This window comes from Dicentrarchus labrax, unplaced genomic scaffold (genome assembly GCF_905237075.1).
Source record: "Dicentrarchus labrax unplaced genomic scaffold, dlabrax2021, whole genome shotgun sequence".
Classification (NCBI taxonomy): Eukaryota; Metazoa; Chordata; class Actinopteri; family Moronidae; genus Dicentrarchus; species Dicentrarchus labrax.
The window spans coordinates 4,380,505-4,394,606 of NW_026136706.1; the positions used below are offsets into that span (position 1 = coordinate 4,380,505).

Genomic DNA, 14,102 nt, shown 5'->3' on the forward strand with positions numbered 1-14,102 from the left:
AGCATGGCTGTAGACTCACTGACTGAGAACAGTGTTGTGCTGCTACTAGAAGTGATGGCCAGATCTACTTCACTTCACTTCAGATGAGTCACAGCAGAGTGGTCAGACATCAGATAAACCATAACACATCTATTGTACAGAGGTTCAATAAAATACATCAACCAATCAATCACACTTTATTTGTATAGTTACATACACTATAGTATACACTGTTCACAAAAACAAAACTGATAAATGTAAAACATTCAATGATAACAGCACAGATTTTCTCTTAAAACTGTTATACGGTTCAGACTGTTGTAAAACGTTAAAAGTTGAAAATTAAATTCAAGATAAAGGACATAAAATGTTTACAGTTACATATCAACAAGGACACTGTCAGACATTTATAGCAAAAACAAGAATAATTTAACCATTTAAACCATTGTGGTTCTTTGGACCCAAATAACTGAACATCTGTAGAAAATAGCACCTGATATTGATAAAGCACACGTCTGAGGTTTTGATCAGTTAGTTTCTTTCTGTAACTTTATTTTTTAAAAGGACATCTAAAAAGTTTGATACCAGTTCAAACTACTGTAGTTCTTTAACTCCTGTTTTGCCTCCCTTCCAGCACCAGTTCTGATCCCAGTTATGATTCATACTTTATTTGTATAGTCACACAGTGTGTGTGTGTGTGTGTGTGTGTGTGTGTGTGTGTGTGTGTGTGTGTGTGATAGTATGCACAAAAATAAAACTAAATGCTTCACACCTTACAAACAACCCCATACACACAAAGTAATAACTGTAATCAATAAAACACTCAATGATACAGCACCCACAATGAAACAAGGAAACATTATCACCTCAGTTTGCAGAGAGGAAACACCGGAGGGCGGATTAGAAAGAGATGTTTTAGCAAGTAATAAAATAGAGGGAAATATATAACTAGATAAATAAATAAATAAAATAAAATTAAATCTCCATTTAACTGCTTTTGTCATGTTCTGTACCACCACCACCAGAAGCACCTCCACCAGAAGCTGCATCTTCATCAGTCGAGCTTTCAGCACCACCATTCCTCCTCCTCAGTGGAATACTCTCCGGATTTTGTCCTGCCACGTTGGGCTGAGCATCAGGAACATTTCTTTGGTTTTGTTGGTTTTGTTGGTTTTGTGGATTCTGGATACACCATATATCTGGAATTAAGGAGAATTTTTTTCATGTCATGATACAAACAACTCCAGCAGTGTAGTGCTAGTCTGTAAACAATGTCTAAAAGTTCAGATACTGCACTCTGAATCTTTAAAGAATTGGGATGTTCAGAGAAACTGCAGTGTTTATTTTTATTTACAGTCCATAGCTTAGAGGAATCAATCAAAGGAAATCAATTACTGAAAGATTGCTATCTTTATCAGGAATTTTGCTTTTTTTCCCCTCCATAGTGAATTAATTTGGCTGAATAACAGAAATGATAGTTCATCAAAATATTTTTAATTTAAAGACTAAAACTAGGGGAAAAATCAATAACTTAACTTGGCTCTAGGTTTAGCTAAGGTAAACTGCGTTACTTTATGGTTTCATAGTTGTGTTTATCCATTTCAGGTCACAAGGTTTCTGTTTGCTATTTGAGTGCATTCCTTTTCACCAGTTGATGATATATTTATATTTAAAATAAGAATTACAATATAGAATTAACTAAGATCACTCACATATTTTGTGTCGGTACACTATGAGAAGTATGATGATGATGATGGAAAGAGGTAGGCCGACACCTAATCCAACAGCCAAAGAAGTGTCGCTCTTCGGTTCCTCATCTGTAAATTATTGGAAATAACAGAGTAAGAACGTATTTAACATGCTGCACTGATATTTGATCACATTTTAAACACATTAATGTACTGTGTGTTTGGTATGTAGTGCCACAAGAATACTGAATTCTTTCAGCTCCACAAATCTTCAGACACTGATTTATTAGATAAACAGAATACAATAAAAAGAGAAACTTTGAACCACATAATGCTTAGTCTTAACATTATTGTTGAATATGCAAGCATACTACTTTATGTCAGTGATAATACCATCCCACAGAAATATGCACTATAAATATAATATCAATTGAAATATTAAAAGCATTAAAACTTGACTTTGACACAGAGAACTTCTTTATAAATGGGCCTCAAAATAAGTTAAAACTTCAGCAGACCTTTCTATTTGACATTATGTCCATTTTACAGACATAGCACAGTAAGTAGATGGCAGGCAGATGGAACGATCATCACACATTAAAAAATGAAAAGTAAACATTGAAGCACCTGGAGACACATCTTTAGTTGCAGTCAGAGTCTGGTTTGAAGTTGGGTTGTAAACTGTGCAGGTCACTTTCTGTAACCCAGTGACGTTGACTCTGCTGCTGATGTTGTAGGTGAGGTCTGCTTCACGAGTCATTGTGGTTTTTTGTGGTTCCAGTTTAGTCCCTCCATCCCCGCTCCATTTGAGTTCAGGTTCAGGGTATCCTCCATTTGTGCTGCAGGTTGCTGTCATCTCTGTTTGGTTCATCTCAATGTTTGGTTTCTGGAAAGGAGCTGGAAAGGGTTTAGTGTTATTTGAGCAGGAAGTTTAATTTTTAGATTAAAAAGAAAATAACAAAAAGTATTATTAGATTGTTTGCCTCTTATTAAAGCGTGACAGATAAAATCCTCTTTAGTGTGGTTTGAGGTTTTATTAATATTATAATTACAGTTTTTATTATTTTTTAAATATTTTTTATGTGATTTATGTCATAAACCACAGATCACTGTGAGGTGCTCCACAGTTGGCCAACTGGTTGCACACCCTTGTGCACTGTGGGCACACTTTTATCCCTCCACATATTGTTCTTCCATGTCAAAACCTGGGGCCAACCTTACCCACAATGTAATCTCTCTAAACAGATGAAGATGAGAAGTAGAGGTGATAAAGGAGGCAGGGACCTGAAGGTACAGATGGCTCCACAGATGCTTTCGAGACTGCTGCTGTACAGGACCCCGCACTCACCTCTCCGGATGTGGATATTAACAACTCGCCATCTACGTGGAAACATTGCTTGCTGAGAAACACACTTAGGCATGAGTGAGTTTAAATTTGCATTAAGGTGATCACTGGTTGTCTCTCTCTTCTCTCTAGCCGGCCTGCATGATGCTCGACCAACCGCAGTCTCCTCACGAGAGGCCGGAGAGCAGACGGGAGGCAGACCCTAACTGACTGCCTAAAGCCGAGTGGAGCACAGCGTGGCACGGCCTCAAAGGCAGCCAAATATCAGCAGTCTTACTTAATGCAAATTTAAATTCACTCATGCATACTTGTGCTGTGCAGTGTTTTCACAAATGCCCCTGTCTCTGGAGTCGTCTGTACCTTCAGTATGCATTGTTGCATCTCCCTCCTTTATCATCTCTGTTTCATCTTCATGTTTGCATCTCTTTCAGCTTAAAATGTCTGATTTCACCAGACCCTTTCTAGAAAATTGCAATGCGAGAAAGTGAAATATTCTATTAACAATTGAAGGACATTTGTTACAGTGAGCATCATACCTTCTACATACAGAGTTGTCTGGCAGACCTTATCTGAGCTTCCTACTTTTCCCGACACAACAACTTCAAGGGAGGTCTGGTCATCTTCCAGCATCAGCGGCTCAATGACGAGTGATAAGTTTCCAGAAGGTAACTGATCAGTGAAGATTTTTGTCCTATTAATATATGGCTGGTTTTGGTGTTCAAAATTTTCTTTCCCATGTCTGTAAACGTGTACAACAATGTATGGATAATTTTTGCCCTGCCAGTATATGCTACTTTGCTTAGGATTAAACGTCTCGCTGGAGGTGTAAGTGCATTGCCACAACCCCGGAGCTCCTCTGGTTCCATTGAGGTGGATTTTTTCAGATGAATTTGGCAGTAGTAGAACCACATGGAAAACTGTACAGAAAGAAGATTCATTAAAACCAAACAAGAACAGACCAGCTTAGTTAGAATGACATAACATAGACTCCACATATGGAGTGAAGCCTACAAGCTAGTTCAGGCAGGGCAACTCGAGCTGCGCTGATTACACACATGACATGCCTTATTCCATAATCACTAACCAAGCGCTCCCTTCCAATCTGGCGCTCTATTTAAACTGCACAATTTCCCAGCTCTCCCTCTGCTCTGTCAATGCCGCTGTTGCCCATCATCTGTATTGCTGCTGCTGCTCTGTAAACTATTATGCCTGCTGCGCTGTAAGCCCCCCCACCACCCCAGCATCCACCTGTAGGCTCCGACTGGGGTTTAAAGTATTTGCTCATCACTCCCCAATATCTCTATGAAAATATATCTGCAGGGAGTGATGAGGTCGGAGCCTAGACCAAAATCTAAATATGCTATATTGCTTTAATAAACATTTCAAACGTGAGTTGGCTGACTGAAATAGCTGTAAAACAGTCAGGGTTGACCTGTGGGGGTTTGACTCTACAGCTGTATGTATATAATAAGAGCATCCAGATACCAGCAGCAGAGAAAGCCAGAGACGCAAATGAAAATAATTTAAATAACACCAAATTCTTCAAACAGCTTTCCATTCCATTGACATAAACATGCCCAATTCACAAACAATAAACCAATATATTCTGTAGGATCTCCAGATCAGTGTTGCACATTGACTTTCATCATGAGAAACCTGAAGCAAAGCAAAGCCCTTTACAGGTTGTTCTATTTGATCAGAGGAGGCTGAGAGACTTAAAAAGTTTTGTCTCAGCTGCCCTGTCTGTCTGGAAACAAATCAACACCACATCGTAGACATTACATCAAAATGACTTTTACTAAATGAATGAATACCAAAATAAATACCTCACCAGATAGCAGTAGTAGTAGTAGTAGTAGTAGCAGGTTTGTAGGACACATGTCTGAACTGTAAAACAAAGATAAAACATAACAAACCCTGAGTGGGTAATGTGTCTGAGGAAGACTAATTATTGTAGTGCCGGTTTAGAAAAGGGTGATGAAGAAGTATTAGGTCATAGTAAAATAGCCCACTTACCCTATAAAATTGTGCCACACCTGAGCACGGTTGTCCTTCCTCTTGGCACATCCACCTCTGAATGCTGTAAAGAAAAGACAGACAGGCAGCGGGTTAGTGGCCCTGCCTTTACAATCAGCAGGCTGTAATTATTACAGTAGTGCAGGAGCCGGAAATAGGGTCTGGAGTGTTTAAGTCACCCTGAATAAGAGATTTATGGAGGAAGTACCTCTCTTGTCTTGACTCTGACGTTTCAACCTCAGGTTGGTTTCAGATGGGAAACAAAATACAGGTCAGACGTTCTTCAAGAAATAGACTGAAAAACTGCTTTTATATCCATAATTATTGTAGGTTATTACAAGACACTGACAGCAACTTAAATGTGCTGACAGCTGCTTCTTGATCGGATAGGGTCGCTGGCAGAGTGACAGGAAACTGATCAGACACATTCAAGTAAATAGCAGTGAAACTGAAAATAAGTTCCTGAAAAGTGACTGTGACGCTGTCACCACAACCCCAGAAGACCACCTGTCATCTGACAACAAACAAATGCTTACTGAGAGTGGAGACGAAGCAGCAGCAGATCCTGAGTCAGCTGCAAACAATATTCCCTCGGTCAATTTATCCTTAAAGGTGAAAGACAAGTTAGCGTCTGCACTCCTCTTGTGTTCTCTTAAAGTGTGTAAGGTATGAATGACGTGAATCAAAGCATAGCGGGATGTAGCCAGAGCGTTCAGACGCCGCCCAATCAAACAATATCTGTTTGGCTGCATTCTTTAAATTTATTAAATTTTTCCACAATAACAGTAAATAATCACTTCTTTCTTCAGTTGTTTGACACAATGAATGAAAATCCTCATTACCAGACCAGTGTGCGTGATTCCCAAATCCAAAGTTGTCCCAGCTACTGCCGTGCCTCTGGTTATTTTGCATGTGTCTCTCTTCCTCTGTGTATCTTGTTTTCCCCTGTGTTGCTGTGTGTGTGTCTAGGTGTGTGTGCGCGTGTGTGTGTGTGTGTGTGTGTGTGAGTGGGTTTGCCCTCCCTCCCTGCTCCCCCACATACTTGTTTACCAGCTTATCACCCAGTATCATCAGTCATTTTATCTGTAATCTACAGAGAAACACAGAGACATTCTCTGGTGCACATACGGTGGATATTTTACAAGAACAGACCAGATAAAGAAGGAGTGAAAGGCAGTAAACACATCAGCTGGTGCCGATGTCCACCACGTTGCATTTTGGGGATCCAGTTTAAATGGACCTGATGCAGACATTTTGAAACTTAAAGCTGCAGTCTGAACTCACAGATCTTGTGTTTACTCTCTATAAAATGGACGAAGCATGCACAGTAGCTGCAACTGATGCACAAGTATTTTAATTTAAAGTTTCCGTAGTGACCACATCCTCTAAAAATCATGTGCCTGAATGGGCCCTGCATGTGGTAGTGTGAGGCATGTGATGTTTTATTTGAGCTGTAAACCTGAAGCTTTCACACTGTGGGCATCATAACAGGCTCACCTTGTTTGCATAGAGGGCATGAAAGTCAACACTGTAGGTTTATTATGAGGACAGACAGTGTTCCTGGTTATGGTTTTGCACCGCCACCAAAAACAACAATGATGTAACAACCACAGAAAAACATCTGTGTATAATAAATCTTAATATCAGCCAAAGATGCTCCCATTAGTACCTTACCTACTCTTTTTACCTTACCTTACCTACTATTTTCTCAAAAAGAGTAAAGAGGAAATGGAAGTACGGTGGGCAGAGTTGTGCTGTGAGAAGTTCACAATGTGGCTAGAGGTCTGACGACAGCATTTGACAAGTGGTTAGTTCCTTATCAAACAACTGCTTACCACTGACCTCTATCACTGTCTTTACACTCACTGCAACCTAATCATTTCACCACTAAAATGTCCCTGTAGTCTGGTTTATGCTGTACGAACTAAAAGAGCTTTAAAGATTCATATATCTGAACACGTACAGTATATCTGTTTGTCACATCTGTTTCCTTTAAGTAAATGTGGCTGTCTGTGTGCTAGGCTGGAAACTGGAAAAAGGACAAGGAACTACGTTTACTGAGCTTTGGTTTGTAAATGAGCTGAGCAAGCTTTGACATTTGCATCTTTTCTCACAGTGAGTGACCACATCAGAGGACTTAAATGAATGCTTCTTTTCTGAAGGCGTGCAGATCATTTTGGACACAGCACAACAACATTCAGGTTGTTAATGACAGGCTGTGTGAAAACTCTCTCAGCCATAAACGTAAGCTGGTATGAAATAATCAACAGCTACTATTATGCAGGTTACAGGAATCTGTTAATATATTAGACAGTTATCACCTCTTTTACCTCTAACTTTAAATAACACAGATAGCAAACCAACAACAACTACTTTCAGTCTAGGCCCGAGTGCAGCTTGAGTGCGACGTGCGTGCTAACTTAAAGCAGTACTAATAGCAGCTTCACTCACAAAAACAATGTCGCAGCCGGTTACACAACCAAGGACAATGGCGATGAAGAAAAACAACAGCTGGCCTCGTGTTGAGGGATGTGCATTTCAAACAAGCTATGGAAACGTTACCCTCCTAAAGTGATATAGCCTCCTGTGTACGACTGAATATTCCAGCAGCTTATATGAAATGAACACATTAAAATAATCCAAATGAACCGATATAGTGAGACAAATATTAAGACACACAACTATTTACATTAATACGATTGATGATGAATTTCATGAAGGTTTGTACCATTCCCATTACTATTACCATTAAACTGACTATAACTATTGCTACTATTACTATTATAATGCTACATTTGCAACTACTACCATTGCACTGACTATTACTATTGCTATTATTACTACTACCACCATTGTAACTGATAATGTATTTCCATATTAAGTGGTTTGAGGATGCAGCAGAACAGAAGCCAGGAGCACAGGGTGTGCAGCATGTCCCTGATGTCTCCCAGCTCAGAGGTAGTAGCAGGGGAAGGGACTATTGCTACAGGTAGGGAGAGGACACCAAGTTACCGTAGCATAGCACCGTTGCTGTGGGTGGGGAAGGGCACCAGGCACATGAAGTTAGAAGTGTGAAGTGACATGAAATATAGGGCTCATAAGCATGAGTCAGTTCACACAGGCCAGGTAGGTTTATGTGCCAACCGCCCCTGCCTGTTGCCATTATATATGAGTTGAAACACTCCCTTTTTATCATGCATCACAGATCATGTAGTATGTGATTATGTCAACGGGAAGAGAGTTTGCATCTAGGTCAACACAAAGAAACCTCTGAAGTTTAAAATGATGAGCTCCAAAATTAAAGCTAACATTTATTTAACTTGTCTTACTTTTTTGAAGTAATATAACATTTTATGGGTTCTATCTTTGGGGTAGCCTACATCCTATCTGGTCTCGTAAAAGTACATTTTCAACACGTACAACAGTATATCTCAAGTCTCAAGTTTTGCATGCATTTAGTTGTGGTGGTTTCCATGTCCTTGTCACCTGCTTCATGACCGTCATTTCCAATATATTATAAAGATGTACGTTGGCCAGTTGTAGCCGTCCTCGTAATGTATTACTATAACATGTCTTCTAACTTCAAAGGTTCTTTTAAGTCAAGAATATACTTTCGGGCTCTCTCCACGTCTTTCCGAAACGATCCCAAATTGTTATTATATTGTATTTGGACATTTCCAATACTTACATGGCATCATGAAATATTTTCCCTCTTCTACGGATATATTTGTTTACTGTTCTTTTCCCCTCTTTCTCTTTATTATGAGTGAACTTTTGTAATATTTGAGACATAGGAATACTCGGGATACAGCTAGGATGGTGCCAGCTTGTTGCTCTGCCTGGCAGATGGCACGTGCCTCCATTTGCTTTCTGCTTGTCTCTCATTGTAAATTAATTACAAGGTGCTTCAATCACTCTCTGTCTGAAAAGACCTTCAAGCTGCGCTCACTGGGTGCAAATAGTTTCGACTTGTCCATAGCAGGAAACAATGGCAGGATTTTTCAAATGGGTTAATGGTTATACGTACATCTTCCCCTCTCCCTGCCTGTTTATTATTGAAGTTTATGAAACATTTATTATTAAAAGTTGGTAGCAGTGGCCTTAAATATTTTGCATATAAAGATTTTCACAAGGAGCGTATTGAGAGGCGTGCATGAGTCATGCAAAATTGTTAGTCATCCACTTTGACTAACAAGCCTTACTCAACGCTCCTGTGGATGATTTGAATTTTGTGTGAAGTATTTATTACAGTTTTAGGGACCCTCTCTGTAGGAGAGATGGATGAAGTTGGCTGGCAGGAGCAGAGGACAAAGGGGTGATGGTAGATGGCAGATGGTTTCCATTGATAAACACAACACAATCAAAGCCTTGTTGACATCTCTGTCTACAGGAACATGAGATGTGAGATGTTTTTTTGGTGCACATACGGTGGATATTTTACAAGCACAGACCAGATAAAGAAGGAGTGAACAGCAGTAAACACATCAGCTGGTTAAAACGGAATCGAGGGTGAAAAAGCCCCAAATGTGAGTTGTGCTTTTTTGGTGACACATACAGGGAGCTACAGAAACGGTGGAGGTGGAGAGAGGCGAGCTGGTGTGTGTGTGTATGTGTGCAACAATAAAGACTAAACTGAGCATGTGCAGAGTGAAACAGGTGATTTGTAACTCATTCCTAATTGAAGAAATTGTGTTACAACCATCTCCGGTCTCCCCTACTTACTGTAACCCAATCCAAGATGTTCTCCTGAACCGAACCAACTAGTTCTGTGTTATGTAGGCCAACGTAAGTTACGTTACATTGCCTAAATTCAATATGTTACACAATAACGCAATAATGAAGTCAATGCTGACATTTGGTTTGGCACGAGACCTCCATCCATCCATCCATCCCAACCACCTCCAATGTTCAACGTTATCGCTCTGTCAGCTGACATTGTTTTGTCTGTGGCATTCTAGCAAAGAAAGGTGTGCTGGTAAACAAGTATGCAGGGGAGCAAGGAGGGAGGGCACACACACACACACACACACACACACACACACAGTAACACAGGGGAAAACAAGATACACAGAGGAAGAGAGACACATGCAAAATAACCAGAGGCACGGCAGTAGCTGGGACAACTTTGGATTTGGGAATCACGCACACTGGTCTAGTAATGAGGATTTTCATTCATTGTGTCAAACAACTGAAGAAAAAAGTGATTATTTACTGTTATTGTGAAAAAAAATGTAATGAATTTAAAGAATGCAGACAAATAGATATTGTTTGATTGGGCGGCGTCTGAACCCTCTGGCTACATCCTGCTATGCTTTGATTCACGTCATTCATACCTTACACACTTTAAGAGAACACAAGAGGAGTGCAGGCGCTAACTTGCCTTTCACCTTTAAGGAGAAATTGACCGAGGGAATATTGTTTGCAGCCGACTCAGGACCTGCTGCTGCTTCGTCTCCACTCTCAGTAAGCATTTGTTTGTTGTCAGATGATGTTGTTAAAAGCAGTTTATTTGTAAGAAAGTGAAACCTTCTGTTATACGTGTCAGTAGATTTTCCAAGGTTCTAATAGACACAGCAGAAAAATCCTGCCTGGTAAGATATGAAGACTTTGCTGTGGTTGTAGTTCACTTTGTTTTTATCAGCATCAAAGCTCTGTGTCCAATGAGGAAATCCTTTGGTCAGCTGTGTGTAATAAGCAGGATAATAAATACACAGGAGTATTGTAATGCCTAAAGACAGACTGTAAATGTGTTCTCATACATGTGATGATTGAACTTATACTTCCTTTCACAGGGAAATAATGATCTTCAACATCCTGCTGCTCATGGACCTGACATGTATCTGTGGTTAGTTTATACCTTCACTTTATTATCTGTACAGAGAAAAGTAGAAAGTACACAGTCAGACTTTCATCTTTAAATCTGTGTGTAATAATATCTGCAGATATTGAAATCAGGAAGATCATTTATCTTCAGTTATTGCTTGGATTGTATTTATTATTATAAACTTTGTTATACTGTAGTATCTTTGTACTCTTTTGGTTTCCATGAATAAGAGTGAACTGTTATCAATGAATCAGTTAAATGAACAATTCAATTCCTGCCTGCATTTGACAAACATCACTAGACTCTCTACAGAAACACCTCGACATATTAAAGTTTGTCTGGTCCTCACTTTCCCTCTCTGTCTCCTCAACAGGAACATTTGTAGTGAATGTGACACAGACCTCCTATCAGGCAGAGGAGAACAATAACGTCACACTGGAATGGATGTTCACAACCAACACCGACAGTTCCCACAACTCCCTTTATATCTTCTGTGAACTGATTACTGATCAAAAGGATCCAGTCCTGTATCATCTACATGAAGGTGTCGAGGTCCCAGAGTCTCAGGATGAACAGTTTGCAGGACGAGTCCAGTGTGACAAAGACGTCCTCACAGAAGGAAAAATCAGACTCCATGTGTCCAAACTCAGGACTGAAGACTCTGGCCCGTACCTGTGTGATGTGAAAATTAATGATGGTGTTGGCTTGGGTAAATGTCAGCTCAATGTCACTGGTAAGTTAATTCAGTAAAATTCAGTAAGTCTACAATCATGCCAACAGCTTTGTGAGGCTGTACTGAACAACCATGCTCAGAATCAAACAGATTTTTTTTTCTAATTAGCACTTAACAGAAGCTATAGCTGAGTTGAGTTACCACCGTGTTTTGGACAAATTAATATTTATACCTGATTATGGCACAAAAAGAAACATTAGTGGATCACCGAAGTTAAAATGTATTCTTTGGGACAGAGCTGTGCTGCTAATGTGGCTAAAACTCTCCATCATAACTACCTAGAGCCATGAAACAGTGGCTAGCAGCAAATCCTTACATTTGAGAAGCTATAACTAGATATTGTCTGATGTTTGTACTGGAAAAGTTGCAGACTATTAATGTCTTTACTTATATGGATATCGTATTTTCAGTCAAGTAGTAAATAATGATTTTTTTGGTTGTTCAGCTGTTGATGAACCCAAACCTCATAAACCATCTGAGAGACCACAACCAGAGAATCGAGAAGAGGTTGGACTCTATGTTGGACTGGGAGCAGCTGCTCTACTGGTTCTCTGTGCTGGACTCGGCACTGCCTTCAAACTTTATTTTACAAGAAAAAAAAAGGGACCTGCAGTTGTATAGATATTGAGTTTCTCAGAGAAACAAACAATAAGGACTAAGAGAACAATGTCTGGCAGTTGGTTCAAGATCTCAGTCATGAAACCAAGAGACAGACTCCAAGACTCTCCAACATCTGTTTTAAGAAAACTACTTGTGATATGAAATGTATATGTTTGTGGTAAATGGTGTTCATGTTACAATGGGTTTGGTTTAAATTAAATACAGCATTAATAATTAATGTGAATGTCAATAATGCTTCCACTGTGATCCCAGATATTTCATGTTTAATATCACTTCAGAAGTAGTGCACAGGCAAGACATCTAAACAGTCAGTGTCGGGTTGATGTAGCTACATGGACTCCATTCAACATCCTCCATTATAAGATCTCTAAAATGTCACAGTTATTACTGTATGATGGGTTTTTCAGAGGAATAATTCAGATTTAGCATTCAGTTGGTTCAGTCACGGATCGCCCTGTTCTCCAACCAGCTGTTATTAATCATCAGTTAAAGACTGTGTCTGGAATTAACAAGACAACAGAATTTTAAAAGTACTGTACAGTTAATTATATCGTAATCCGACTGATGGACATGCACTGTCTTTCCTATGTACTGTTTATACTGTATACATGTTGTAAATAAATCTCTATTTACATGAGATAAGTTGTCATTAATCTTCTGTGTGTAATTCTTTTAATATCAGACATACAAATGTTGAATTTCAGTAGTGTACATGATGCAGATTTCAGATCTGTCTAATATGTAATTTTTGTCTAGTGTATTTGAGTATTTCTGCATACTGGGGTCCCTAAAAAGAACTGGAATTGCAGAAATAAGGTATGACTGTAAAGTCGAGAATTGTGCTTTCAATGAACCTAATTGTATTCATGTGTGAGGATGGGGACACACATCCTCACACATGAATACAATAGCTGCTATTTTGTTGTTGTGAGACAATATTTTGTATATAATGAATTTGACCATCATTAACAAAATGTACACAGGCTTATGTTACACAGAGATTACAGCACACATCAAATTACTTTTTTGTGTGACAATTAATTAATTAATTAATGCAATTATAACCTAAAGCTGTTATTTATACTACAGGCGAAAAGACAAGGATCATACTGATGCAGTTCTCAGTTGTGATTCTGGTTTTTGCTTCACAAGTTTTCAAGTTGGTCTTAAAGGACCAGTGTGCGGGATTCAGTCGTATCTAGCGGTGAAGTTGCAGACTGCAACCATTAGAATACAGCTCGGCCTTCCAAGAGTATAGGAAAAATGACGGTGGCCTCCAAAGGCCCCTATCTTCAGTTTATCTGTTCGGGACTACTGGAGAAACACTGTAGACTCTGTGGATGAGGAAACACTCTGTCTGGAGATAAAAATGTCTCAGGGGACAAAGAAAACACAAAAACACAACAATTCTGATTTTCAGGTGATTAGGGGACACCAATGAAAACATACCTATGAACATTACATTACATTCCTAGCAATAGCAATAGATCCTCCTAAATGTTACACACTCGGACCTTTGATCCAATAATCAGATGCCCATATGAACACTGAAACAGGTTTTGCCTCCCGTTATCATTCCTCCTGTTCATACCGTACATTAAGAGAAGCATTTCCAATGCAACACAATCCCAGTCCTCACTCTGTGCAAAGATACAGTGCATTTCCAAAGTTTATCTGAAGTTAATGAGGCTGCAACCAACCAGTCTGTGACAAATCAAGTAGGTATCTTCTAGAAATTGTCTGGTACTTTTTTGCGTCTGTAGATCGAAAATTAATTCACTTTTACATTCAGTTTCTGAATGGATTAAACAAACAGGATATACATAGAGTAGAGGGAGTAGAGTAGTGTCCCAGAGGGGAAATGTGTCTTGTGCACATTGCTGCAATCCTTTGACT

General features: G+C 39.3%; 1 protein-coding gene across 2 annotated transcripts in view; it reads right to left on the reverse strand.

Moving 5' to 3' along the window:
- Positions 1 to 5,992, reverse strand: part of LOC127365790 (CD276 antigen homolog) — a 30,868-nt gene extending 24,876 nt beyond the window's left edge. Inside the window, exons 1-7 of one of the 2 annotated variants that reach the window (XM_051404269.1) lie at positions 5,871 to 5,992; positions 5,029 to 5,092; positions 4,844 to 4,899; positions 3,549 to 3,929; positions 2,295 to 2,564; positions 1,692 to 1,796; positions 163 to 1,178 (exon numbers count right to left, since the gene is read on the reverse strand). In XM_051404269.1, coding sequence (XP_051260229.1) covers positions 967 to 1,178; positions 1,692 to 1,796; positions 2,295 to 2,564; positions 3,549 to 3,929; positions 4,844 to 4,899; positions 5,029 to 5,092; positions 5,871 to 5,940 — 1,158 coding nt within the window. In that variant the 5' untranslated portion in view covers positions 5,941 to 5,992 and the 3' untranslated portion in view covers positions 163 to 966. Of the gene's footprint in view, positions 1 to 162; positions 1,179 to 1,691; positions 1,797 to 2,294; positions 2,565 to 3,548; positions 3,930 to 4,843; positions 4,900 to 5,028; positions 5,093 to 5,870 lie in introns of those variants that run through there. The other variant, XM_051404268.1, reaches the window with a different exon arrangement.
- Positions 5,993 to 14,102: the final 8,110 nt, after the last annotated feature.